General features: G+C 44.5%; 1 protein-coding gene and 1 pseudogene across 3 annotated transcripts in view; one reads left to right on the top strand and one right to left on the bottom strand.

The window, feature by feature from the left end:
• The window catches only part of Adamts7 (ADAM metallopeptidase with thrombospondin type 1 motif 7), a 50,714-nt gene extending 42,422 nt beyond the window's left edge, over positions 1–8,292 (bottom strand). For 2 of the 3 annotated variants that reach the window (XM_023712547.1, XM_023712549.1), the window contains exons 1-2: positions 8,028–8,292; positions 931–1,313 (exon numbers count right to left, since the gene is read on the bottom strand). In XM_023712547.1, coding sequence (XP_023568315.1) covers positions 931–1,313; positions 8,028–8,127 — 483 coding nt within the window. In that variant the 5' untranslated portion in view covers positions 8,128–8,292. The remainder of the gene's footprint in view (positions 1–930; positions 1,314–8,027) is intronic. The other variant, XM_023712548.1, reaches the window with a different exon arrangement.
• On the top strand, positions 8,126–24,489 carry LOC101579404 (annotated as a pseudogene).
• Positions 24,490–25,357: the final 868 nt, after the last annotated feature.

The raw sequence follows: 25,357 nt of genomic DNA, 5'->3' as shown, positions 1-25,357 counted from the left end.
CTGAGCAGGCACAGACTCTGTGCATAAGAAGCAACAGTGGGTAGCCAAGAGTGTGTGCTTATCCCTACTGCTCCACACCTCACCCTCAGAAGTGGGAGCGCAGCATTGCGCACAAAGCAGGTACAGAATGGGGCCCAGTGCCAACATTAGCAGGGGTGGCTCCCATACCTGTAACAGGGGAAGCAATTAGGGTGCAAGGCCCAGACACTGAGGCTGGCTTTCCCCAGAGGGCTGGTCTGGGTGGAGGGGCTGAGGGACCTGAAGACCCCTGCAGAGCTGTTAAAGAGCAAGGGAGGGGTCATGGTTTATATCTAGATGTCCCTCAAAAGCCCTAAGTGTTCAGAGATGAGGCTTGTGAAGGACGACTGGATGACAGGCTTACAGCAGGCTTGCAGTTATGAGGTGGGGCCTGGCCTGGGTCTGTCTTCCTTCCCAGATACACCCTTTGCTCTCTCTGCCCCTGGGCTTAGCCCGCCATGTGGTGTGCAGCACGCCCCTCTGCCATCATTTCTTCTTTGGAGCCTGTAGACCATGGACTAAAACATGAGTCAGGATAAATCTTTCCTTTAAGAGTCATGGGTGCTGGGGACAGTGTTTCAGTGATGAGGAACTAAGATAGGGTCTGGTCCAGGGAAGACCAAGGAGGAGCAGTCCCAGCTGACACCAAACCAAGAGGGCCACAAACAGTGACGTTCTAGGTGGGGCCCGTAGCATCAGTGCTGCCTGGGACAGTCTAAGAAGGGCAGGGTCCAGCCTCCACCCACACCAGCTTGTCAAAACCCAAGAGTGATCCTGGCTCAGGCAAAACTTTGGATCCTGCTGTTGTAGTGAACAACAGGCCTTATGCTATCACTTCTATTAAGGAGCCCAACGGAGGAAGACACAGTGGGGAACCGAATCACTAGGCCAGGCAGGGTTACTGGTACTCACCAAGCCATCACAGGCACTGATGGCAGCATGGCCCCCCTCAAGCTGTAGATCCTGCACATGGCCCAGCAGGTGGCAGGCAGGTGTGTGGGGCCGGATATGTGCCTGGCCCAGGCCACCAGTGCGACGTGTCTCAAGCACAAAGCCTGGTGCCAGCAGCCACACATTTGTGGAGAGGTTGAAGCGCAGCTCCCTCCCGCGGTAGCGCAGCTGAAAGAAGGTGGGTGTAGTGTGGGGTGCAGGCCCCAAACCTGAATCCAAATCTGGTGCTGCCCGCTTCTGCACTGTGTGTGGCCAGAGCTCGAAGGACAGGAAGGTGCCAGTAGCGTCCACACGCACTGGGTGCACAATGTCCAAGGACGTCAGGCTGCCAGCTGCAGGCTCTGCTGGGAGAGAGAACCATGACATGGGACCTGGGCTGCGAGGGGATGGTCCTGAGCCAGGTTGCCTGAGCTCAGGTCCTGCCGTGCACCCACTAACTGCTATTTCATCTCTGGTAACTTCTCAGGTGCCCCGCCATCCACCCTGGGACCCATTCAAGTGGCAGGTCCCAGCACTTCAAAGGCTTTTGATCTGACAACCAAGGTCTTCCTCAGTTCAGAAACTGCAGCTGTGCCCGTCTCCTTAGAGTGACACAGTTCTGCAGGAGCCCTAGGGAGGGGAGGGGAAGGCACTAGCCTCGCCTCCAGCTATGCATCCCTGTGCTCAACCGTGGCCTGGCCAAGAATTCTAGACAGCCGAGACAGGTTCATGCTTCACCCAGCTGCAGCGCCATTCCTGCCCTAAGCACTCTTCCTGGTTTCTCAGGGGTTAACTTCACCTGCTTCTCTGGCTTCCCAGCTTCCTTCTCAGTGAGAGGAGACACTGGCACTCCCACCCCCAGCACTCTAACATACATTTTCATTATGTTTTCTACCTCTCCTCCCAGTACAAACTCTAGAAAGGCAAAGATCTTTATATTCTATGCTCATGATTTTAAGTGTTGTAGGTGGAGGTATTTGTCGACTGATTCTGCAGAATGGAGACAATAATAGAACTTACTCCTGGGGCTGTGAGGAGGGGATCAACTGAGTCTGCCACACAGCACCTGGCCTGCTGATTGAGCCTGAGCCTGGAGGCCAAGATAATGCTTATAATCATAACTACAAAACCTACTGTCACCTGCCTGAGGGTGCTGCAGGTGTCTCCAGGCCTCCCAGGATTGGCAGATAGAGAATGATGGGGGGGGGGGGTTCGCAGATTTCTGAACCTACTGCTTCAAAGGAGCAGCTCTGGTTTCTTTTAGAGCCAAGAGCTCGCTGGCCAGCTGCTTTGGCCCACGGCCTGTAACCTCAATTTATTCTGGAGGCTGCAGGAGGAGGTTTGCAAGTTTGAGACCAGCCTAAGCAATTTAGCAGGACTGTCTCAAAATTAAATAAAAAGGGCTCTAAGGATGTAGCTCAGTGGTAGAGCTTCTCCGTGCCAAAAATAAAAAAAATAAAAAAAGTGGAGCGTGAAATTATGTGGTCCTTTACTAATTCACTAAGTAGGACCTAATGAGAAACTTGGCAACTATGATAATTTTGAAGTATTGATGAGTGTGAGCTCTGAGTTACCTGCAACTGTAATGAGAGGTGGTTTTGGTTTTTCCCTCCTGGTAGCAAAGTCACAGATGCTGCTAATGCTATTGAGACTTGTTGGTAATATTCGTAATTGAAGAAAATAATGAGTTTCACTTGGAGATTAGAAAGATTGGTGCCAGGGATCACTGTGAGTTTCAGGCCAGCCTGAACTACATGATGAGAGCCGGTCTTGAAAGAAAGAAAGAAAAAAAAGAGAGAGAGAAAGAAAGGAAAAGGAAGGAAGGAAAGAAGGAAAAAAAGAAAAATTAGAGATGTAATGTTTTTGAATTCATATTTATAGATTTCTGAAAGTCAAGGCCCTTTAGGTTATAGACACCAGGTTGAGATACCGACAGTAAGAGTGCCCAGACCTGTGATGGTAAAGCTTTTGGAGCTTCTACCCATACAAACAGCTCACTGTGGCACATGTGCCGTAGCTTCGCTCCACTATGACCTAGACTGTCTCCCAGGTAAGAAAGCAAAGGAAGACTCAGAAGTGGAGAGACAGGTCTGAGGGCACACACTGAGCTTGGCAGGGCTGACACTTGAGGGCACATTTTCTGAACGGTTTTGTCTCTTCAGTAATATTCCTCTATTTTCTTAGCAGTCTGTCTGAGGGAGGGCCTCAGTTTCCTCTCTAATGGGAAGAAGTTAGATTAGATCAAACTATTAAAACTTCTTTGGCAACCATCTCTAATCTTAGAATCCTATGTGGACATCTACATGCACTAGAGGAGGGTTGTTTTGGAGGCATGTAGGGCAGTTGTGGCCTAGGCTCCTGTCCTGTTTCCCTTTGCAGCCCCCAGGCTGAGAAGTGGTCAGAAAACTCACCAATCTGAGGTTTCTCCCAGCCCCAGGTTTCTCAAGGACCTGCCAGGTTTATGCCCAGCTCTTGGATCCTGACCACTCACGAAAAGGACTTTGCAGGCCTACGGGAAGCCTAGTGCCCTGCAGATGACCCACCAGGACTGCTGCCTGCCAGAGCTGGAAGGGAGGCTGGGCTGAGGCTGGAGGCCCTCCTCAGTCACACTGCAGAGCCAAACTCATCCTCTCCTGTGTCACGGGTATGGAGAGCACTTTGCACATGCCAGCCATGTGTCTGCTACTGCAGGTGTCACGCAACCCACAGATGCTCTGGAGGGCAGGCCCCAAACAGCCTTCTATGGGAGTCCCTGGCACGTGGGCTGGGGAGACTGGCCTGTGACTCTGAGCAAGTGTTTCCATCAGCGAACTTTAGGGAGGCGAGTACAAAGATTTTCCAGACTTCCTGGACAAGAATGTCTTTAAAAAACGTCCCAGGCCCCATCCAGACTCACTGACTCAGCAGCGCCAGGAAACAGGAGTAGGAAGCTGTGTTTTTATCAGTAGCCTGGGGGAACTCTGACCAAGAAGCAATTTAGGAAATCTTCCCTGAGTGAACTTGGCTGCCCAGAAGTGATACCTAAAGAGTTTTGAAAAAGTGCAGGCACCCAGGCCCTAGCCCAGAGATTCTGATTCTACATACCTAAGGCCATGGCCCCTAGGACCTCAGATCTCTGCAGTTTTCCTAAGCCACAGGGATTCTGAGGGAAGATGCTGGGCTTAGTGAGTTAAACTGACTTACTGCCCTTGACCCTCAATAAGGCATTTGGGACTAGAACTCTACATCCGCAGACTGCAGACTTGATTTTGTTTTAGTCAGTTTTGGCTGGAGAAAATGTTGAAGAACTTTTTCTTTTTTATCTTTTTAAGACAGGGCTCCACTACACAATTCAGGCTGGACTGGAACTCACTTTGTAGCCCAGGTTGGCCTTGCACTTGCAGCAATCCTCCTGCCTTAGCCTCCCAAGTGCTGGAGTTGTAGGAATGTGCCATCATGCCCAGCTTGTAATCAGTTGCCTGTGTCCAAGAATCCCATTTTTTTTTTTTACAAATATCTCACTTTTCAGCTTTTTTTTTTAATAAAAGTGCATTATCTATCCATATCAGGCTTAAATTTCTACCTGGCAGAAGTAGCTGGGGAGGAAGAGTGGGTCCCTTTTAGAGGTGCCTGTCTATTCTTTCTGCCTCAGTCCCACCACTTCCTATCATCCCCAATACTGTGGCTGACTGTAGGTTGCCTGTGAACATCACATTTGGGTTTTCTTTCACTCTGTAAAAACTAATTCTCTAACCAAAATGTGGACGAAAAGAGACAGACTAAGGGGCCCCATTTGCAAGACAAATTTTTCTCCTTATCAGCCTTGTTCACTCATTTGTTATAAAAGGCTGGTCCATTGGTACATGGTGTGTGGTTCTCAGCTAACTGTAGGGGCACCAGGTGTGCAAAACACCAGGAAAATGCAAAAGATGCCCTCAAAACAGGGCAGTGAGCATAGGGAATCTATGAACCTCACCCTGGCATGGTGCTGAAAAGGTCCATGCCCAGGGGAGAGATACATCATGCAGGGACTACAATGAAAAGATGCCTCATCAGAGAAGGAAGATGTTCCCTGATAGAGGGGACATTTCCAGCTATGGAGATACAGCACGCATCTTGGGGTAAGGAGAGTGTGTCAAGGCCTCCAAGAAGTGGAGAAAACTAGAAAGGAAGAGAAGCAGCGAGACATTAATTACTCTTGGCACAGACATGTTTTGTGAAATGAGACGATGAAGTGACATCATAATATGCTGTCGCGTGCATGGATTTTGAAGGCAGAAAGACCTGGCTCAGATCCCAAGTGGGCCACACAGCAGTTGTTTGAGCTTAGGCATGGCCACCTCTCTGAGCCTCTGTCTCCTTATCTGCATGGAGAATACAAGCTAGAAAACAGAAAGGGGACAGCCTGAGTTGAGGGGTGAAAATGGCAGAGAATAAGATAACAGCAAATCTCCGAGTCTTTGATGAATGAATGTCACCAATAGTTCCCAGAACATAACCATAGCCAAGGCAGCTAAAGGCAAGAAGTTCAGGTGGCATCGATGAAAGCCAGCCTTGAAGTCCCCATACAGAAGGACAGAAGCTGTTGGCATATGTCTAGAAACTGCAGTGTCCTCAAATGAAGGTCAGGGGCAAGGTATCTGCTGGGAAATGGCCTCAATAGCTTGAGAAACTGTCCTGGGGGAGGGACCCATGGATGTACAGTCCTAGTCCCAACCCCTGCTCTAGACCTTGGGCAAGATGGGAATTCTAGCTGAGTCATAAACAACAGCCCATCAAATTCAAAGCACAAATGGGCTTGGGTATAGCTCAGTGGTGCAATGCTTGCCTGGCAAGCACATGGTGGTGGGTTTGATCTCAGCACTACAGAAACAAAAGACCCATGAGTAGGGCTAAGTAACACTATGCTGTGGGTCAATGACATTAGGATTGGTGTGCCGTGGAGCTGGAATGTCTTTAAATCCCAGCTCCACTACACACAGCTATACTATAAACTGTGAATATATAAATGTTTATGCAGTTGCTAGCACACAGAAAATGTGAGCCACATTAGGACTGAACATTAGTAAGAGAAGTTCTAAATTGCTCTTAGCTATTTCATTTCTCTTTTCTTCTTTTTCCTTTCACATTCCAGGCAAGTGCTCTATCTCTGAGCTACATCCTCAGCCCCTTAGGGATTTATCTATAAACTTGTTTCATCTGTTTAGTTAAAAAAATACTTATAGGAGGTCATGACTTTGTTATTTTCTTGTTTTGTTCTGAGTTATTTTTATAATGAACTTGTGTTGTTTTGTCATTACAATATTTTTTAAAAGGGGAAAAGTGAATTAATTTAACAATGGTCTCAAGGCTGCTTGTAGTAGATCCTGGTGGAGACTTTGGTGCCTGAAACCAGCACAGTGTTGGTGATGCTGAATTGCAGGTTCCAGCCCACTTTCCATGTATGCAGAGCCTACAGGGCTACAAGCTACCTTGGCTGGCAAGCTCCGGAGCTACTTGGGAGCCACTCAGACAGCTGCCAGGTTTTTTTGTGGCTCAATTTGTCCTGTTGCATCTGCTCTGATGGGACTGAGCTCTCCTCACACTGTTAAATACTTTAAATATCACCCCTGGGTGACAAGCTGTCACTGTGGGGCTTCTACTCGAGAACCCCCAACGATGTGTTTACCTCACCTCCCTATCAAGAGCCTAAGCTAAAATTCAGCCTTCGAATGACCTGCAGCACATGCTAAGGGGAAAAATAAGCAGAAGGAGGAGGTGGAGCCATTCTGTGAGTGAGCCTCTTCCTGGGTGTTCAGTGTCTGTCCCCACAGGCAGCACAGCTTGTGGGGGGAGACAGGGAGTCCCAGCAGTCCTGCAAGTCCCTGGTGAAGAAACAAGTCGACAACCTTCTCCTAAAAGCAAGCCCAGGAAATGCTCCTTGGCCAGTGAAGGGGACCCTTTGGGGCAAGATGTAGGCTCAGAAGAAAAGGTCACAGCCCCAGCCAGATCAGAGATCTGGAGTAAGAAGGATGGGAGAGGCCCCATGAAGCACTCCTACTGAGGACAACAGTGGCACGTGGGGCAGTGCTTAGTGCCCAGCTCACTGGAGGCCTTTACTTGCAGACAGAGGTTGTATTAATCTTCTGCCCGGATGATTAATACAAACCGTGTCCTGGGTGAAGTAATTGACATCCAGGATCTCAGTTCTCACGCGAATCCCACGAGGTTGGACTACTCCCCCACCCCCCCACTTCCCACGGCTGTCAGGGGCTTGGACCCACTTCCGGCTGGGGCGAGGTCCCAGGGGACACTTTCTGCAGCTCAGCTCATTTGGCTCATCTTTGTCCAGTCTGAGTGGATACAAGCAGCTTCTACATGCGGTCGGCTCAGGGTCTAGCCTCAACCCAGATGTAGCTCCTGAGTCCCTTCTTTGCAGCTAGCCCCCGTGAAGGTCCGTTCTGCGCTGTCTTCGGGCGCCTTTAGGAACTTGAGCTGCTACTAGGGTTGGGTGCTGCTCAGTGTCGCCCCTCAGCATCCCACGTCCGGCTGTGGGACCAGACCTCGCGCCCGCTGGGATCCGGCCAAGTGCCGCACACCCGGGTGCATTTCCCCCGGGGACAGTCCAGTTCCCAACCGGCCCTTGCACAGCGAAGCCTCTCGCCCCCAGCCCGGCTTCCAGGCACACCAAGACAGCGGGAGCGGGGCTGTCAGAACCTGGGGAGAACCCTGGAGCCTTCACTTTAGGAGGCAGAGGGAGGAAGTGTTGGGGACCCGCGCCCTGGCTGCTGCGCTATGGGGAGCGGCCGGACCCCCACTGGAGGAAGGCGCTCCCGGCACGATCCTGGAAACCTAGGACTCTAGGTAAAGCGGGAGGATAGCGAGTTCGAGTTCTACGGGGTTTCTTAGTGACTCAGCGAGACCCAGTCTCAAACAAGGGTCTGAAACAAGGGCTGGGGGCGAAGCTCAGTCCGGAGGCCACTGGTTCGTCCCTGCCACTGGGAGGCGCTGGGCCAGGGAGCTATAGGGGAGGAGACGCGCAGCGCAGCCCGGTGGGAAGCGGGGGCTCGTCCGGCAGGACGGGTGACGGCGACGTGGGGTCCCGAAGAGCGGCCACCCACCTGGTGCGGGCCTGGGGGCGCCGAGCGCCAGTGCGCAGAGCAGGAGCAGCAGCGGGCAGAACAGTGGCACGCGGCCAAGGAGGCTGGGATAGCCGCGCATGGCAGGGTGCACGGGGGCGACGGTCTCTAGTGCAGCTGCGGTGTCCGGCGACAAGGGCAGTATGGTGTGCAACCAAGGCCAGCTGCGAAGCTAAGAGACTGAGCAAGGACTAGAGAAAGAAGAAAGGAAGAAAGAAAGAAAGAAGGGGCGCGCGGGGCCACCTCGGCCCCGCCCCAATGCCCCCCGCTTGCTCCTATCTCAGTGGCTAAGCTTCGCTCCGCCCCCACGAGCTCCTGTCCCTGCCCAGTAGCGCCTCGCTTGCCCCGTCCGAGCCATCATGACCCCGCCCGCAGGCATAGCCCCGCCTACTTCCCCCGCCCCTGCTCCTTGGATCGCCTGTCCCAGCCCAGACTGGCCTAGACACGCCCCTTATTGACCACGCCCCTATCTTGCCCCGCCTCCCCATCACCGCTACCTTCTCGCCCCGCCCCTTGTCTGTCCTGCCCCTCCTCACTCATCGCCCCGCCCTCCCTGCTCCTTCCTACGCCGTCCCCTCCTGACCCGCACGCGCTGCCCCTCCTCCCTTTTCTGCTCTCAGATCCGTGCGCTCTTGCCCACAGCCCTGCCCTCGCCCCGCCCTCTCCCTGTCCGCGCCGGATTCATAGCTGCCTCCCTCACCCTGCCTCACTCCTTGTCCACCCCGCCCCGCCCCTCTCCTTGCCGTCCCTCTTCACTCCTTGCCCCGCCCCGCTTTGTTGCGGGAAACTCGCCCCGGCTGTGGGTGGTGACTGCGCCTGCGCACCGCCCTGGCGTCCTTAGGGTCTAGGCGCCCCCTGGGGGTGGAGCTGGGAGGATCCTCTAGCTTGCCCTCTCCAGCCTCTTGGAGCCTTCTTAGTTCAGTTTCCGCCGGGCCCTAGACTCAGTGCCCCGGGTGCTCCCGCAGGCGGCCGCTGCTTTGGGAAGGGATAGGGGATCAGGCGCCAGCCGCAGCTGGCTCGCTGGAGAGTCTTGTGCCAAGGCCTGTGCGTGGCTAGGCCGAGTACACTCACAGGTACATCCCTACCTTTTAACATGGCTGTTCAGTTTTCTCTTTAAGTTGTTTATAATTTGTGCATTTCAAAGACACCTTTTGTGACTGACTTATTTCAGTTAGCTTTATGGTCTCAAGATCCACCGTCTGGGCCCCGGGGAGATAGCTGAGTAGAATAAGCGCCTGCCTGGCAAACACAAGGTTCTGAGTTCAATCCCCCGTACCGCAAAAAACAAACAAAAAAATCCACCCATTTTGCTACAAATGACTGCAATTTATCCTTTAGAACTGTGTAGCACTTTCTTGTGGGTGTATACTACATTTTATTCATTTGTCGATGTGCATATAGGTCACTTTGTGATTTAACTATGGTGCGTTGTACTGCTATATATATATATATATATATATATATACATGCATTGATGTAACATGATGTGTGGAGGACCACCTGAGCAGCTCTCCTTGAAAGAAGAATAAGCGTCTCCATTTTGACTAAGCCTGACCCTATTTCATCATATTGTTATGCACAGAGCTGGCTAGGACTTCTGTTTATCCTTCAATTGGCCTTAAGCAATGTGTATTGGTCTAGCTGAGGCGCTGGTGATAGGCTTTGAAGGTGGCGTGCGTGTTTCCCTGGTAACCTACACCTTTACTATGAGACAGGAGGAAGAGCCAATGCTGTGAGCTGGCAGCTGGGTTAGAGCTTGAGATAGAGATTATGACTTCGTGGCTCTTGAAAGACTACATCAGAGCTAAAGCACCAGACACACCCCCCCCAAAATAAATTAGATACTATCACAATAGCTTAATGCAGATTACTTTCTCTGCATATCCTCTCTGCATATGACAGAGGTAAATGTAGGCCACCTACCTAGCTCAGCTCACAGTACTTACCTACTTCCCATGATTCTCAGTCATTCCTCCTCAAGCCACTCCTCCACTAAATAAAACCTGGTGTAGCTCTGGGTCAGTCTCTTTGTTCCACAAAGCCATCTTCATGGCTGGACTTAGGGCTCCTTGGTTCCCCAATAATCAAATATGTTTTAATGTCTTTACTTTCGCCATGGGTTGCAGTGGGAGCGGTAGATTGGAATTAACTTGGTGGGATTCCAATAATGTATCTTTGGGATTACAAATACTGACTTCTTGGACCAAGATGAGGTCCTAGAGGGGACTCCTACAGTGATGAATTTAGTTCTTTTGGGAAAATACTCAGAACAAGTATACCTGAGTCAAATCAAAGTACTTGTACTAGTACTTCTACATTTCCATCAACAATGTAGAAGCCCCCTCTTGGTCACCTCACCTGCATTTTGTGTTTTTGACTCTTATCCAGTCATTCTTACTGGAGCAAGGTGGAATCTCAGTATTGTTTTGTTTAGATTTGTGTCCTTTTTTTTTAGATTTGTAGCTAATGACCAAAAATACTCAATATTTTTCATGTATTTTTGGCCATTTGTATTTCCTCCCCTGTGAAATGTCTATCGACTTTAATTTTTTTGATTTTATTTTGGCAGTCTGCTTTTTTCCAGTTTTTCATATATTCTGAATGTTAGTTTTCTGACTGATAACATTTTTGGCCCATTTTGCAGGTTGCCCCTTACTCTGTTTTTTTTTTCCTATGTTACTCAGGGCTTTTTAATTTAATATAAATCAGTTTGGTGAGCCTTGACATTAATTCTTGTGCAACTGAGGTTCTGTTCAGAAAGTCTTTGCCCAAGCCTACAAATTCAAGAGTTTTACCATTTTTTCCCCAGTAAATTCACTGTTTCTGTTTTTATATCTAAATCTTTGATCCATCTTGATTTTATTTTAGTACCTAGTTAGAGGTATGCATCCAAATTCATTTTTTTTTCACTTATGTATTTGGTACAGTGTTTCACTAGGCAGCTTAGACTCCTAGTGATCCTCCTGTTTTCAGCCTCCCCAGCACTGGGATTATAGGCGTGGACCACCATGCCAGGACTCAGTTGCCAGCTCAGCATGTTCAGGGGTGGGGCCGGTGTGGCATGCAGGACCTGGGATTGAACCCTGGTGCAAAGCAGGCATTTTAGTCTGTGCATATTCATTTTTCTGCATGTGGATAACCAGTTTCCCAAGCACCAGTTGTTAAAAAGGCTAGTGTATACTTCTGAGCCCTTTGTCAAATTGGGATTTTTTGGCTGAAGGAACTTGGGATTTTTTTCTGCATCCTATTCTATTCCATTGGTTCATAAACTATGCTTTTGTGCTAGTACCATACTGTTTTTACTATTGTAGCTTTGTACTATGACTTGAAGTCTGGGAATATAATGTCCCCCATCTTGCTGTTGTTGCCTAGGGTTGCTTTGGCTAGTTTGAGTCTCTTCTGGTTCCATATTTTATTTTTAGAATTATATTTTTTTCTAAGAGAGAAGCTGATGATATTTTGATGGGTATTGCACTAAATCTATATATCAATTTTTGGGGGGTAATATGGTCATTTAGTTATATTAGTTTTTTCTCTTAAGACAAGATGTCATCCCATTTTCTAATGTCCTCTTCAACTTCTGTTTTCAGAGTTCTGTAGTTTTCATTTTGCTTTCATATGCAGGGATGGTTCCTTGTTTTTTTCTAGGAGCCATTATGAATGGTATTTTTTTCTAACTTTGTCCTCAGTGGGTTCACTATTGATGTGCAGGAATACTATTGATGTTTGTTTGTTCATTTTGTTTCTTAGTACTGGACTGGATTTTTTAGCTTTAGAAACCTCTCAGTACAGTGGTACCTTGGATCATGAACTTAATTTGTTCTGTTCATGGACTGAATTGGTTGTGAACTGAATCTAAATTCCTCATAATGTTCAAGGTACAACAAGTAAAGTTAATCTGTTCTGACCCCTATGATTATGGTCATGAATCAAATAAACTTTTCCCATAAAGTTTAATGTAAGTAAGGTTAACTTGTTGCAAACTATATGCATTTTTTAAACCACAAAAATATGAAAGTACAGTACAGCATGGAGCAAGAACACTTCCTTTGCTTGAGGTGACTTCTGGCATGGAGGACAGGAAGCTGGGTGGGAGGTTATTGTTTGGAGGGAGTGATCTCCTTCAGGGGTTTCTTCTCGTCTCTTAGTTGCAGGGTCAATTTTGATGAAGAATCTGTCTGCCACCTGTGTTATATTGCACAGCATAGCCCTCCAGAAATGAGGCACCATGTTATAGTTAATCAGATTTGCACTCTGTTATGGGTATGTTGGAGTGGTGCTTCTTAAAGAAATCTGGGCACTCATTCCATTTTTCCACAGAGGATATTACCACATCCCTGTTAACTTCCTCCCTGTCTTTTCTTTCCTCAGTGGAATGCCCCTCAATAATTTCAGCAAATTCTTCCATTGTCAGCTCTTCCTTATGGTTCTCAGTACCTCCTCTATGTCTGCACCATCGATGCCCACACCTATACTCTTGTCCATGGACACAATCTCTTACACCTCCTGTGCATCAGACCCATTAAAATCACATTCAGTAATATCTTCTGATCAGTTTTCTCCAGCCTGAGTTTGAGGTCTGGTACACAACATCTTCCCAGTCTTTGCTAATGAAGTTGATGCAATGGAGGACATTGAAGTATTGATTCCAGAACTCATTCAGAGTCAAAGATAGCTCTTCGTTGATATTAAAACATCTGGTGAAGAGTGCCTTTATGTGTATAGCTCCTTGAAGTTGCAGATCACTTGCTGATCCATGGCCTCAACATACGTGTGTGTGTTTGTGTGTGTGTGCGCGCATGTGTGTGTGTGTGTGTGTGTGTGTAGGAAGAAGATTAGACCTTATGAGATCATACTCAGAGTCCATAGCATCCACCCAAGCTGGAGGGTGTGTTTGGGCAGTATCTGTCATAAGAAGGCACCTTTAAGCAGTTGATTGTCAGAAAGATATTTCTTCCTGGTAGATTTGAGCACCTCATACAGCCATTCCACAAACCATTGCCTTTTGACTGCAAATTTGCATCAGCCCAACACATGTTAGGCATCTGGACTTGTTTGTCTTCTATTCCTTGGATGCACATGGTGCCTGGGGAAGGTACACCAGCAGTAGATTAATCTTCAGGTTGATGCTTGTATTTGTTTTGGCTTTTTTTTTTTTTTTTTTTTTTTTTTTTTTTTTTTTGCAGAACTGGGGATTGAACTCAGGCCCTTGCGCTTTCCTGGGAAGCACTTATTCCACTGAGCCATCTCCCCAGCCCTGATGCTTGTATTTGTGCACAGCAAAAATGTCAATCTACTTTCCATGGCCGTGTGCTGCAGCAGTGCCTTTTCCCCCTGGGTGACATAAATTCTGTCTGGCATCTTTTTCCAAAAGAGCCCCATGAGGGATGTATATTTCTGCTTGTGTGAATTCTGTGAATTCTTTCTTGTAGGCTTCTTTAAGAGCCTTGTCAGAACTGGAAACCTCACCATGTCTTATAACACTGTGGATGCTCTTTCTCTTGTGGAATTTACCAAACTCATTCCCTACTGGATTTAAGTTTATCACTTTGTAGAGAGAACTACAGGCTAATCTCCCCAATGAACCTAGTGCAGAAATCCTCAGTAAGATATTGGCAAACAGAATGCAGCATATCATTAAGAAAATTACATACCAGGATCAAGTAGGATTTACTCCAGGGATGTCGGAATGGTTCAACATATGCAAATTGATAAATGTAATACACCATATTAACAGAGCTAAGGATAAAACCATATTATCATACAACAGAGGCAGAAAAAGCATTTAACAATGTCCAGTAGACATTAATGATAAAAACCCTACAAAATAAAGTCTCTATAATACAGGGACTTTATCCCAATCTGATAAAAACCATCTGTGATAAACGAACAGCTAATACCGTACTAAGTGGTCAAAACTAAAAGTTTTCACTCTACAATCAGGAGCAAGACAAGGATATCCACTGTCACCACTTAGTTCTAGAAACATTAACCAGTGCAATTAGGCAAGAATAAGAAATAAAAGGAATAAGGATAGGAAAGAAGGAAGAAGTTAAACTGTCATTATATGCAAGTGACATGATACTCTATATAGAAGACTCCAAAACCTCCAACAAAAGAATTCTAAATTTAACAACCAAATTCAACAGCACAGCTAGATAACAATCAACTCTCAAAAATCAATAGTATCCCTATACAGAAACAACATACTACTGAGTGGAAAATTGGGGAAATAACACCTTAACAATAACACCCAAAAAAGAAAAAAAAAAAAAAAAAAAAAAAAAACAACCCAGGAATCAATCTAATGAAGGAATTAAAAGACCTTTACATAGAAAACTACAGTACTCTGAAAAAGGAGATCAAAGTGGATATTAGAAAATGGAAAGTTTGGGGCTGGGAATGTAGCTTGCCTGCCTGGCAAGAGTGAGGTCATGAGTTTTATTCCTGGTATTAAAAATACATTAAAAAAGAAAATAGAAAGATAACTTGGATAGAAAGCACCAATACAGTGAAGATGACCATACTTCAAAAATTGTCATGCAGATTTAATGCAATCCCAGTCAAAATTTCAAAAAGATATCTCACAAAATGAGAGAAAATATTCCTAATAGTCATTTGAAACCAGAAGACACCTAGAACAGCAATTCTAGGCAACAAAGGCAAGGCAGAGAATGTCATAATCCCTGCAAGGTAACAGATTAGAAGGTGTATAAACATCTCCAAACACACTCAGCCAGCTTATCTTTGACAAAGGGGCCAAACACCTTCATTAGAACAAAGATAGATTGTTTATCAAATGGTGCTGGATAAACTGGTTTTTCACATGTCAGAGGTTAAACCCAACCATATGTTTCATCTGTAGTAAACTAAAACTGAAATAGATCAAAGATTTAATTATTAAAGCAGAAATGCTAAATCTGCTGGAAGATGGAATAGGTAGAACTCTTGAAGACATTAATGTAGGCAAAGACTTTGTGAACAAAACCCCAATCACACAAGAACTACCTCAAGGAATCAACAAGTAGGATCTTATCATATTAAAAAGCAAGAGAGACCAACAGCAGAGTGAAGAGACCACCCACAGTGTGGGAGAAAATTTTGCCAGCTGTATTTCAGACAAAAGACTAGTATTCAGAATGTGTAAAGAATGAAAAAAGTCAGATCTCCCTCAAAATTTAAAAGTGCAATCTAAAAATGGGCTTCTGAGATGAATATGCACTTCTTAGATGAAGTACAAATGACAAATATATGAAAAAATGTTCAACATCCATGGTCATTTGAGATGAAAATTAGAAACAGCACTGGGATTTCATCTGACTCTAGAAAGAATGGCTATTAACAAGAAATCATGTAATAATAAATGCAGGCAGGGCTGTGGGAAAAACCCTTTTCTTCTGTTGGTGGAAGTGTAGACTGGTATAACCACTGTGGGAATCAGTGTGAAGATCCTTCACAATACTAAAACAGGAGGGCTGGGGAGATAGCTCAGTGGTCTAAGTGCCTGCCTGGCAAGCACAAGGACCTGGGTTTGTGCTGGCCACCTAAACTGGGTGTGGTGGCACATGCCTGTAATCCTAGTGCTGGGGAAGCTGACAATGGAGGATCACCATACATCTGAGCTGTATAGTAAGACCCTGTACCAAATAAATAAAAGATTAAAAAATAAAATAAAACAGGAAACTAGAGGTTCCATTTGACCCAGCTATTTCCTTTCTTGGTATGTTTCTGAAAGAATTAAACGCATTGTATTACCACGATATATGCACATCCATTTTTATGGTAGCACAATTTTTAATAGTCAAATCTTGTAATAGTCCAAATACCCATCAACTGATAAGTGCATAAAGAAGATTTTTTTTTTTTTTACAACAGAGTACTACTCACAGTCATAAAGAAGGATAAGTGTGAGATGTTTCTCACTAAATGGATGCACCCTGGGACCATACTGTTAAGTGAAATAAATCAGACACACATGTTCAAATATTTCATGGCTTCTCTGGTGTGAGAAATGGAAAGTGCAAGTTAGAACCAAAATTTATAATAGATATTGGGAAATGGGAAAGGGATGTTGAAGTGAGAAGGGGAACAAGGGAGGGCAGAAGGAGAAAGGAAAGACGGGACAAGAAAAAAGAATAAAAAGAAAAAGTGCAAAAAAAAGCTTTTGTAAATAAGGAGGGGAAGAGGATTTAAAGGGAAAGTAGGGGTGTGGGGGGGAAAAAAGCAAAGTATAGCATGCACAGGTAAGGAGTGAAGATTGCATTCTAACTGGAATAAGATGCTACCAAGATGAGCTCTCTGCATCAGGGAGTGCTATGATGGGACCAATCTCTGGCTGCCGAGGTGAGAGGGATCCTGAGATGAAATAACCCACAAGTCATCCATGAAGGAATGGAGATGAGACATTCTTAGAAAACTCTCAGAACTAAAGGGGGCCTTTGGGATCATTTTATAGGTGAGAAAACTGAGACTGATAGGGCAGTCTTAGTTTTATTCAGAGAGTTAGTTATCAGGACAAAAAGACCAGAGCCCAGGTTTTCTAATTCTCAGTGATACCTCCCATTTGAAGAAGAAAAAGTCATAGAGCCCAGTACTGAATGGAAGAAAACTCTGGGAATTATGACCTACCTTTGTAAACTTTCCATCTAATTACTGGCTCCTCCAGACTCTAGCACAGCCTAGAGCCAAGGGATGCAGCTAATTTACACTTTCTTACCCCTAGCCAAAGAATCTAATTTACCCTCAGATTTCCTTCAGATATGGAAGTGACAGAGTCTGGCATTAATGACTGATCAAGAAGACATGAAGGGAAGGAGGAAAGGTAAAGACATAAGGAAGAGCTAAAGGGATAAGGGAGAACTGAAAAGATGGAGGGAGGGAGGAAGAGAGAGAGGGAGAGAAAGAAAGAAAGAGAGAGAGAGAGAGAGAGAGAGAGAGAGAGAGAAGGAAACAACTCCCTTCTACCCTTCATGTGTTTGCAAAAATACAAAATCAAAGCACCATCATAGTCCCACTTAAATAGCAGTCTAAATTCAATTTCATGTCTCTGGCACCTACACCTCTCACCCTATTTGCTCAACTGCTTGCCTGTGAGCCAAGAGGTTTGCTAGTCCCAATGCCCTCTGGCGTTCATTCCCAGCCACAAGCAGTAGTCTGTAGCTAATTGTAGGCTTTTGCCTCTGTCCCAAGATTCAATTTCCTTAGTTCATTTCTGAAAAGGAAGGTTGTTAGGGCTGCATGTAGATACCCCCCCAAAGCCTGGTGTGGTCATAGGTGGGGTTTTCTTGGGTGGCTGTTTCAAGAGTGTGTGACTCTGGGATTAAGGATGTGTGATTACTAAATTGGCCCACTGATTGGTTTGCCATAGTTGTGAGTGTAGATAAGGGGAAGGCCTCTTGTTGTGAGTGCTGCCTGCCCTAAGGGTGTGTAGCTTGAATAGAATATAAAGGAGAGAAAGAGGGCTGCTTACTGCTGGCTCCCTCTTGCCTTTCATGCCATGAACTATTTTTTTTTCCTTCTTTATAGTGCCCAGCTGCCAGGCCACCTTTCCTTAGAGCAAGTCAACTCTGGACTGAAATCTCTACCAAGTTGGAGCCATAATGAACCTTTCCTCCTTTAACTTTATATATTGGATATTTTGTCTTGGGAATTGAGAAAAGTAGCTGTGGTAGATTAACTAATGATCAGTTTGTAACACCCAGCTGAACTGAATGGTGTGGGGCTGAGTGTGGAAGATCCATGTGAGGCTTGTTGCCTGCAGCATGAAAAAGGAACTGGAAGGGAGGTGGTGTGCTGCTGATTCTCTGGGACCACCTCATTGTAATGGTTTTCCTGACATGAGCTTAGCTGTTCTCATTATTGGAGGAGCTTGGGTCCTTGCTGTCACTGAGGCTGGCTGCAGTTCTTTTCAGGGGAGTGCTAGTTCTTATCTTGAGCAGTGCTTTCTGGCTCCAGGGCAAATCCCTCAGCCTATGGGACAAACCCTTCATTTGAGATTAGGCAACTTCAAAGTCCATGCATAATAAATCAAATTACAAAACTGAACAGGCAATGATGCTTTTTATGAACTCTGCCACATCAGTAAATATTTTTTTGAAAATGAACTTAGGACAGGGTGTACAGAGTCTCATTATGTAGGTTGTGTAATGGGTTAACTCACATTTTAGTAAATCTTGTGCTTTCTGTTGTAAACATATACTCACCCACTGTTTTAGGTTGTTTAGTAAATAGTGGCTGTTTGTTGGGGAAAAGTTCCTACCTAACCAAACCCTGTAAACAAAGTTAGATTACAGAGATGAAGATTACAGAGATGACTTCAAAAGGAAACTAAATGGGCTTTAACTCCTTGTAACCTTGGGCTATGCAAGGCTGCCTGCTGGTACCCAGGTGCAAGTTAACCAGAATCTGAAGCAAAAGCCCCAGGAAATTTAGTTTGAGTAGTGGTCACACTGACCCTAAAAGCATTATTTTGTGCCAGACAATAAATTTGTTTACCAAACTGAATGTGGTCAGACAATGAGTTTATTTACCAAACTCAATGTGGTTCCAGGTTTTAAAACCCTCTTCTGCTTCCTGGGCTAGCCACCTTTCAGTCTTCTCCTGTGTGAGAACTGACCGGGGGCCCTGAGCTCAGTAATAATTGGAATTTCCAAATTCCAATCTGGCTGATCTGGTTCCTATTCTGAGTGACCCATAACAGTTGGACTCATAGTGATTCTCCTGTTTTCAGCCTCCCAAGTGCTAGGATTCTAGGTGTGTGCCACCACACCCTGTCTCAATCACTGTCTCAGCCTGCTCCAGGAGCAGGGCCTTCACAGCATGCTGGGGATCAAACCCTGTTCACTGTGCTCAGCGGAAGCAGGCACTTCAGTCCACTGAGCTATCTGGCTGGCCCCATCAGTAAACTTTTTTTTTTTTATTTTTCAACAAATAATACACTGCATATATTCTTCTTAGTGGTTAATTGCTGTACAAGATGCGGACTTGTGATCCTATTTACAAACACCATTAGAACAAATCATTCTATTCATTAACAGAATATAACTATATATCTATCCCAACCACTTTGAATACACAGATACAAAATGGACATTCATCTGTATACCCCATTTTTTCTAAGTTCCGTTATTGAATATTATAGGTGCGTAAACTCAGCAAAATATTCTAAAAGAGTCCAGTAGCCCATAATAGCATTGGGTCTTCTGTTTAACTGGCAATGTCAGAAATTATTGACCTGAGTCCCCCACAGCTCAACTTAACAGCATGGCTTTATTCTTATAATTTCGTCTTCATACTTTTCTGCTGGATGGTTAAGACCAAGGTAAAGCAGGACCTATGCAACAAGAGTTGTAGCTTTTTGGTCTGAGGTCAGTGAAATGCCCTCAGGATTTGTCCTGAGATCCTGTACCTCAGATTGTAGAACCTTTATCAGTGCAGCCATGTGGATGAGTCATGGCCAATGCTTGGCCAATGTGCTCTCTGTGAAAGCCTGAGAGAGTGTCTTCTCCCCATGTCGCTCTCCTTAGGCACACTCTACATCATCGATCACTTTCCTCTTTGGCCCCATAATCTTCTTGATCAGAAAATTTGGGACACTACCGAGGTACATGACATTACAGTATAAGGAATTTTTTTTTTTTTTTTGTTTTTTGCTCCTTGAATGCCTTCAGGGCACTTTTGCATGGCTGGAGTGTTGTGGGGATCGAACTACAGCAAACTGAGGCTGCCAGCATTGTGGAAGCAGCCACTTAAAGAAATGAGCTAGGGCTGGGCCCCCGCCCATCAGTAAACTTTTAAGCAGAAGCAAAATTGACCAACACTCTGAAGATATGTCTTCTGTTCCTAAAAATTATCCTACTTTTTTTCTCCTGGATGCTAGCTCCTTTTGAAATATCTTTTCAACATGTTTGAAATAATTTTTAATGAATACCTGGATGCTCCCCCTACTCCTTTAATTTTAACGTAATAACTATGTATCACAATAAAACATTGCTCACCCAGGCTAGGTATACTTTTCTTACCAACATGTCATTATGTGGATAGGCAAATTTTCTTTCCACTTGTTATGGTTTGTGTCTAGTTGCCCCCCAAAGCCTCCTACAGTTTACAGTGCTTCTAGAGTTTGTGATTGATTATGGTGGGTGTGGATGCTGCACCTGCCCTGGGCAGGTAATTTGCATTACAGTGTAAGGAGGGGAGAGTGGCTACTAGCTGCCTGAGCTGCTGCCACTCCCTTTGCTCTCTGCTCTTTGCCACCACCATGAAATGTTGCTCTTTGCTGTATAGCACAGTGCCTTAGAGTCAGCTGAGTATGGACTGAAACCTTCAGCAATTGTGAGCTAAATTAACTTTTCCTGTCATTTTGAATGTTGGGTATTTGTCCCAGGAATGTAAGAAGAGTAACTGAGATACCACTGCACTGTCTACTTGTCCTCATTTTTCCATTATCTTTTTTTTTCTTCTGTATTTAGGACAGGGTCTACAGGATCTCACTATGTACATTGGACTTATAGTGATTCTCCTGTTTTCAGCCTCCCAAGTGCTGGTATTATGGTCACACACTACCATGCCCAGTCTCAATCACCATCTCAGTGCACCCCGTGGGTGGGGCAGGCATTGCACACTGGGGATCAAATCTCGCTGCTGTGCTTTGCCGAAGCAGGTGCTTTAGTCCGCTGAGCTCTCAGCCAGCCCTTCCCTATTATCTTTGTCACCATTTAAAACAATTATAAAGGCTAGGCTGTGGAAATTGCCACTGAATGGCTTCACCCATTTTTACTCTGAGCACAGCTCAGAGTCCTTGACTTCTCATTCAGCATGCATATTCAAGAAAACACTGCTTTTTGGTGTTCAAACCTGGGAGAATGAGTAGAGACATTCCTGACATCCCATTCCCCTTTAGTCTGTATGCCCAAGTTGAAACCATTTTTTCCATCAGTGAAATTAACTTTGTCCAAATCTTTGTAATCACCCATTCTATCTTCTGTAGGCTACTTTAAGAGTTTATTTATTTATTTAATGTTTTTTGGTACAGGGTTGTACTAAGCAGCTCAGATTCATCATGATCATGCACTGGGATTACAGGTTCAAACCCTCACATCCTGACTTGGTGGCCTGCTCAGCAGTCTGGGGATGGGGCCAGCATGTGGTACTGGGGATCAAATGCCCATCTCTGTGCTTGCTTAAGCAGGTGTTTAGTCCTCTGAGCTATCTCACTGGCCCTACTTAAAGAGTTTGTAGCTACCCTCTCCACATGCATTTTAGTTCTCTTCTATAGCAGTCAAAAGAACTTGTAAAATGCATATAAGGCCCTCAGTAAAGCAGTCTTTTATTTCTCCTCAATTCTATTTGTTCAACCCTTCCCTATCCACCAGCTGACATGGATTCATGTTGCCAACTCAGACTTAATTTTATTTATTTATTTTTAATTTTTAATTTTTGGTGGAACTGGGGATTGAACTCAGGTCCTTGCACTTTCCAGGAAAACACTTACTCCACTGAGCCATCTCCCCAGCCCCCTCAGGCTTAATTTTAAACTCATCCTCAGGCCAGTGTTTGCTATGCTTCCTGATTAGGTTTGGCCTCTTGACAGTACCTTGTAAGGTACACTCTTGTTCTCTCTTCCCATCACAGTCACAATTTTTGCTCATTAGAAAATGTGAGATTAGAAGCGATATATCTTTTCTATCTGTTTTATTTCTGTTTCTCAGCACCTGAAACAGAGTAGGTGCTCAATATTTAATGAACAACAACAAAAATGATGGAGTTAATATCATTGTTCATTCTCTTTTTCTCCCCACTCTATCCTGCTGGACACTCCTGTGTGTTTAATCCCCAGGGTTGGGGCCAACAAGAGCAGGCTATCATTTCTTAAAGAGGTCTCACTACTAGTTCCAAAGCTAACTATCATAATGATTTTACAAGCATCAATATGGAAAACAAATTAAAAAAATAGGAAATGAGAAGATACAGAAGCAAATGCTTCCAGACCTCCAGCTCATCAAGGCAAATCCATGGGTCACTGAGGTGGAAGAAATCAAAAGCCAACCAGTCAACTTTCTGGAAGGGTAGCAAGAGAAGCAATAAAGCAGACAGGACTGGGGAGATAGCTCAGTGTTCTAAATGCCTGCCTGGCAAGTGCAAGGACCTGAGTTTGATCCCTGGTACCACATACCTTGCTGGGTGTGCCATGCCATCCCTGAAACTGAGTATGGTGCTGCACTTGTGTGATCCCAGTGCTGGGGAGGCTGAGACAGGTGGGTCACTATGAGTCTGAAGTACACAGGGAGACCTTGTATCAAATAAATAAATAAATAAAAATTAAAAAAGATTAGTAAAGCAGACAAATGAGGCCCTAGAAAAAAATGAAATAGTCCCACAGATAACTAAAGAGAAGATGATCATAATGAAGGACATGGCTAGTGATACAGAGTAGATGCAGATAATAAAAACAGAGGAGCTTAAGGAAGTGATAGAACTGTGAATGCTCAGCATAGGAAAGAACTGAAATCCATAAATAGATCCAAACAGATACACAGAAGGTTAAAAATTTTGCTGAAAGTTTCTGCATCAGAATCAATCAATGTGAGGACAGGCTATCAGACTGAGAAGACAGATATCATCAAGTGAAAGACTTCTGAAAATTAGCAAGGGACATGAAAAATCAATCCAACAAGTGCTAGATTATATAGAGAAGAATAATACAAGATTGATAGGAATCAATGCAAAAAATCAGAAAATAGCACAAAAGACAAGAAAAAACTTGTTCATAGAAGTAATGGTAGAAAGGTTTTCAAGTATTAAAAAAGAATTTGACATAAAGATAAATGAGGGTCATAAAACTCTAAATATATATGATAAAAAATACACCAAGGCATGCAACTGTTAAGATTCCAGATAATTAACAGAAGAACAGAATAATAAAAGCAGTTAGAGAAAAGAAACAAATGAGTTGTAAAAGAAAGTCCATCAGAATCACAGCAGAAATCTAAATCCAAACACTTAAGTAAAGAGTTTGAAGGGGCTGGGGAGATGGCTCAGTGGAATAAGCACTTGCCTGGCAAGTGCAAGGGCCTGAGTTCAATCCCCAGTTCCACCAAAAAAAAAAAAAAAAAAAAAAAAAAGAGTTTGGGAGTGCAGTGTTTTAAGCCCTCAAAGAGAATAACATTTGACGCATATTGATGTACCCCACACAATTACCTTTCAAAATTGTTGGAGAAACTAGGTAGTTTAACAATAAAGAACATCTAAAAAAATTCATGACCATCAGGCCAGCAGTCCAATAAGTTCTGAAGAATATTCTAGAAAAAAGACAACAATTGAATGAATCCCAATAGAATCAATCTATCAGGCAAGGCAAGCAATTAAACAAAGGGAAAACAAACCAGGCCATGACCATAGCTGTTGGCCTGATTGTTTCTGGCCAATTTGATGTGGTCATGGCAGGTGGTATTAAGTTAATGTCCAATGTCCCTATCTGTCACTCAAAAGAAATGAGGAAAATGGTGTTTGATCTCAATAAAGACAAGACTCTGAGCCAGAGACTGTCTTTGCTATCTTAATTCAGACTGAATTTCCTGTCACCTGAGCTTACCACAGTGGCTGAGTGGCTGTGCCTTTGCAGTTTCTCTGCAGGAGCAGGATGAATATGTGCTGCATTCTCAGTCTGGCCAAGAAGGCGCAGGATCTAAAGGGCTCCTTTCTTTTTTGTTTTTTGGCGGAACAGGGGATTGAACTCAGGCCCTTGCACTTGCCAGGGAAGCGCTTATTCCACTGAGCCATCTCCCCGGCCCCTTAAAGGGCTCCTTTCTGATGTTGTTCCCTTCAAGTTTCCAGGAAGGGATACAGTTAACAAAGATAATGACATCTGTACTTCCTTGCTGGAGTATATGGCCAAACTAAAACCTACATTCATCAAACCCTATGGCACAGTGACATTCACAAATTCTTTCTTTTTGACTGATGTTGCTTCTATGATGTTGATGTTTGAGGACAAAGCTCTGGCCATGGGATATAGGCCAAAGGTGCATTTGAGGGATTTTGCATATATGTCCCAGGATGCAAAAGATTGGCTTTTACTGGTGCCAACATATGCTACTCCAATAGTTCTAGAAAAGACAGGATTAAACATCAGTGATATTGATGCTTTTGAATTTCACGAAGCCTTCTCAGGTCACATTTTGCTAATTTTAAAACCATGGATTCTGATTGGTTTGTGCAAAACTACATGGATAGGAAAACTAAGGTTATATCACTTCCTTTAGAGAAGTTTAATACCTGGGGTGAATCACTGTCCCTGGGACACCCATTTGGAGTTATTGACTACTGCTTTGTCATAACAGCTGCCAACAGGTTATGAAAGGAAGAAGGCCAGTACGCTGTGGTGGACGGCCATGTGGCTGGAGGACAGGGTTATGGAATGTTAGTGGAAACTTATCCACAGTGATCTATCCTTGCTGTGCCAGCCCCACCCCCAGGGTGTGCTGAGATGGCAACTGAGACAGGGCATGGTGGCACACACCTGTAATTCCAGCTCTTGGGAGGCTAAACAGGAGAATCACTATGAGTCTGATCTAGTAGTGAGACCTCGAACACCCTGTAGACCCTTCCCTAAAAAAATTTAAAAAAATTCTTTATATGTTCTAGATAGAAGTCCTTTGTCTGGTGTATAGTCTGCTATAATTGTTTCCCACTCTGTGAGTTTTGTTTTTACTCTGTTGGTGATTTCTTTTGACATGCAGAAGTTGTTAAAAAAGATGAGATTCCAAGAGTTGATTCTTTGAAGTATTACCTTTCAGTTTGATTTTTGTTCATGAACTCTTTTTTTTATTTTTTATTTTTTATTTTTTAAAGAAGTGGTATGGCTCTTTACTGGTTTTCCAGAAGCAGAGCTTTTTTTTTTTTTTTTTTTTTTTTTTGGTAGAACCGGGGATTGAACTCAGGCCCTTGTGCTTTCTGGGGAAGCACTTATTCCACTGAGCCATCTCCCCGGCTCTTGTTCATGAACTCTTTACCTATTCTCATGTCCTTAAGGTTTCTACATGCATTCTTTTCCAGAAAATTTAGTGTTTCAGTTTTAATTTTTAAATATTTCATCCATTTTGATTGTAGTTTTGTGCAAGGTGATAAGCATGGGTCTATTTGACAGATGGAAAGCCAGTTTTTCCAGCACCATTTGTTGAAGAGGCTCTTTTCTCCAATGAACATGTTTGGCCCCTTTGTCAAAGATAAGGTAGATGAGTGTGCTTATAGTTATGTTTACATCTTATGATCTGTTCCATTGATCCTCTAGTCTGTTTTTTTTTTATTTTTTT

The sequence above is a fragment of the Octodon degus genome, unplaced genomic scaffold (assembly GCF_000260255.1).
Source record: "Octodon degus isolate 3935 unplaced genomic scaffold, OctDeg1.0 scaffold00026, whole genome shotgun sequence".
Taxonomy (NCBI): Eukaryota; Metazoa; Chordata; class Mammalia; order Rodentia; family Octodontidae; genus Octodon; species Octodon degus.
The sequence above is the reverse complement of the archived record's forward strand: the minus strand, read 5'-3'. Positions and strand labels throughout refer to the sequence as shown.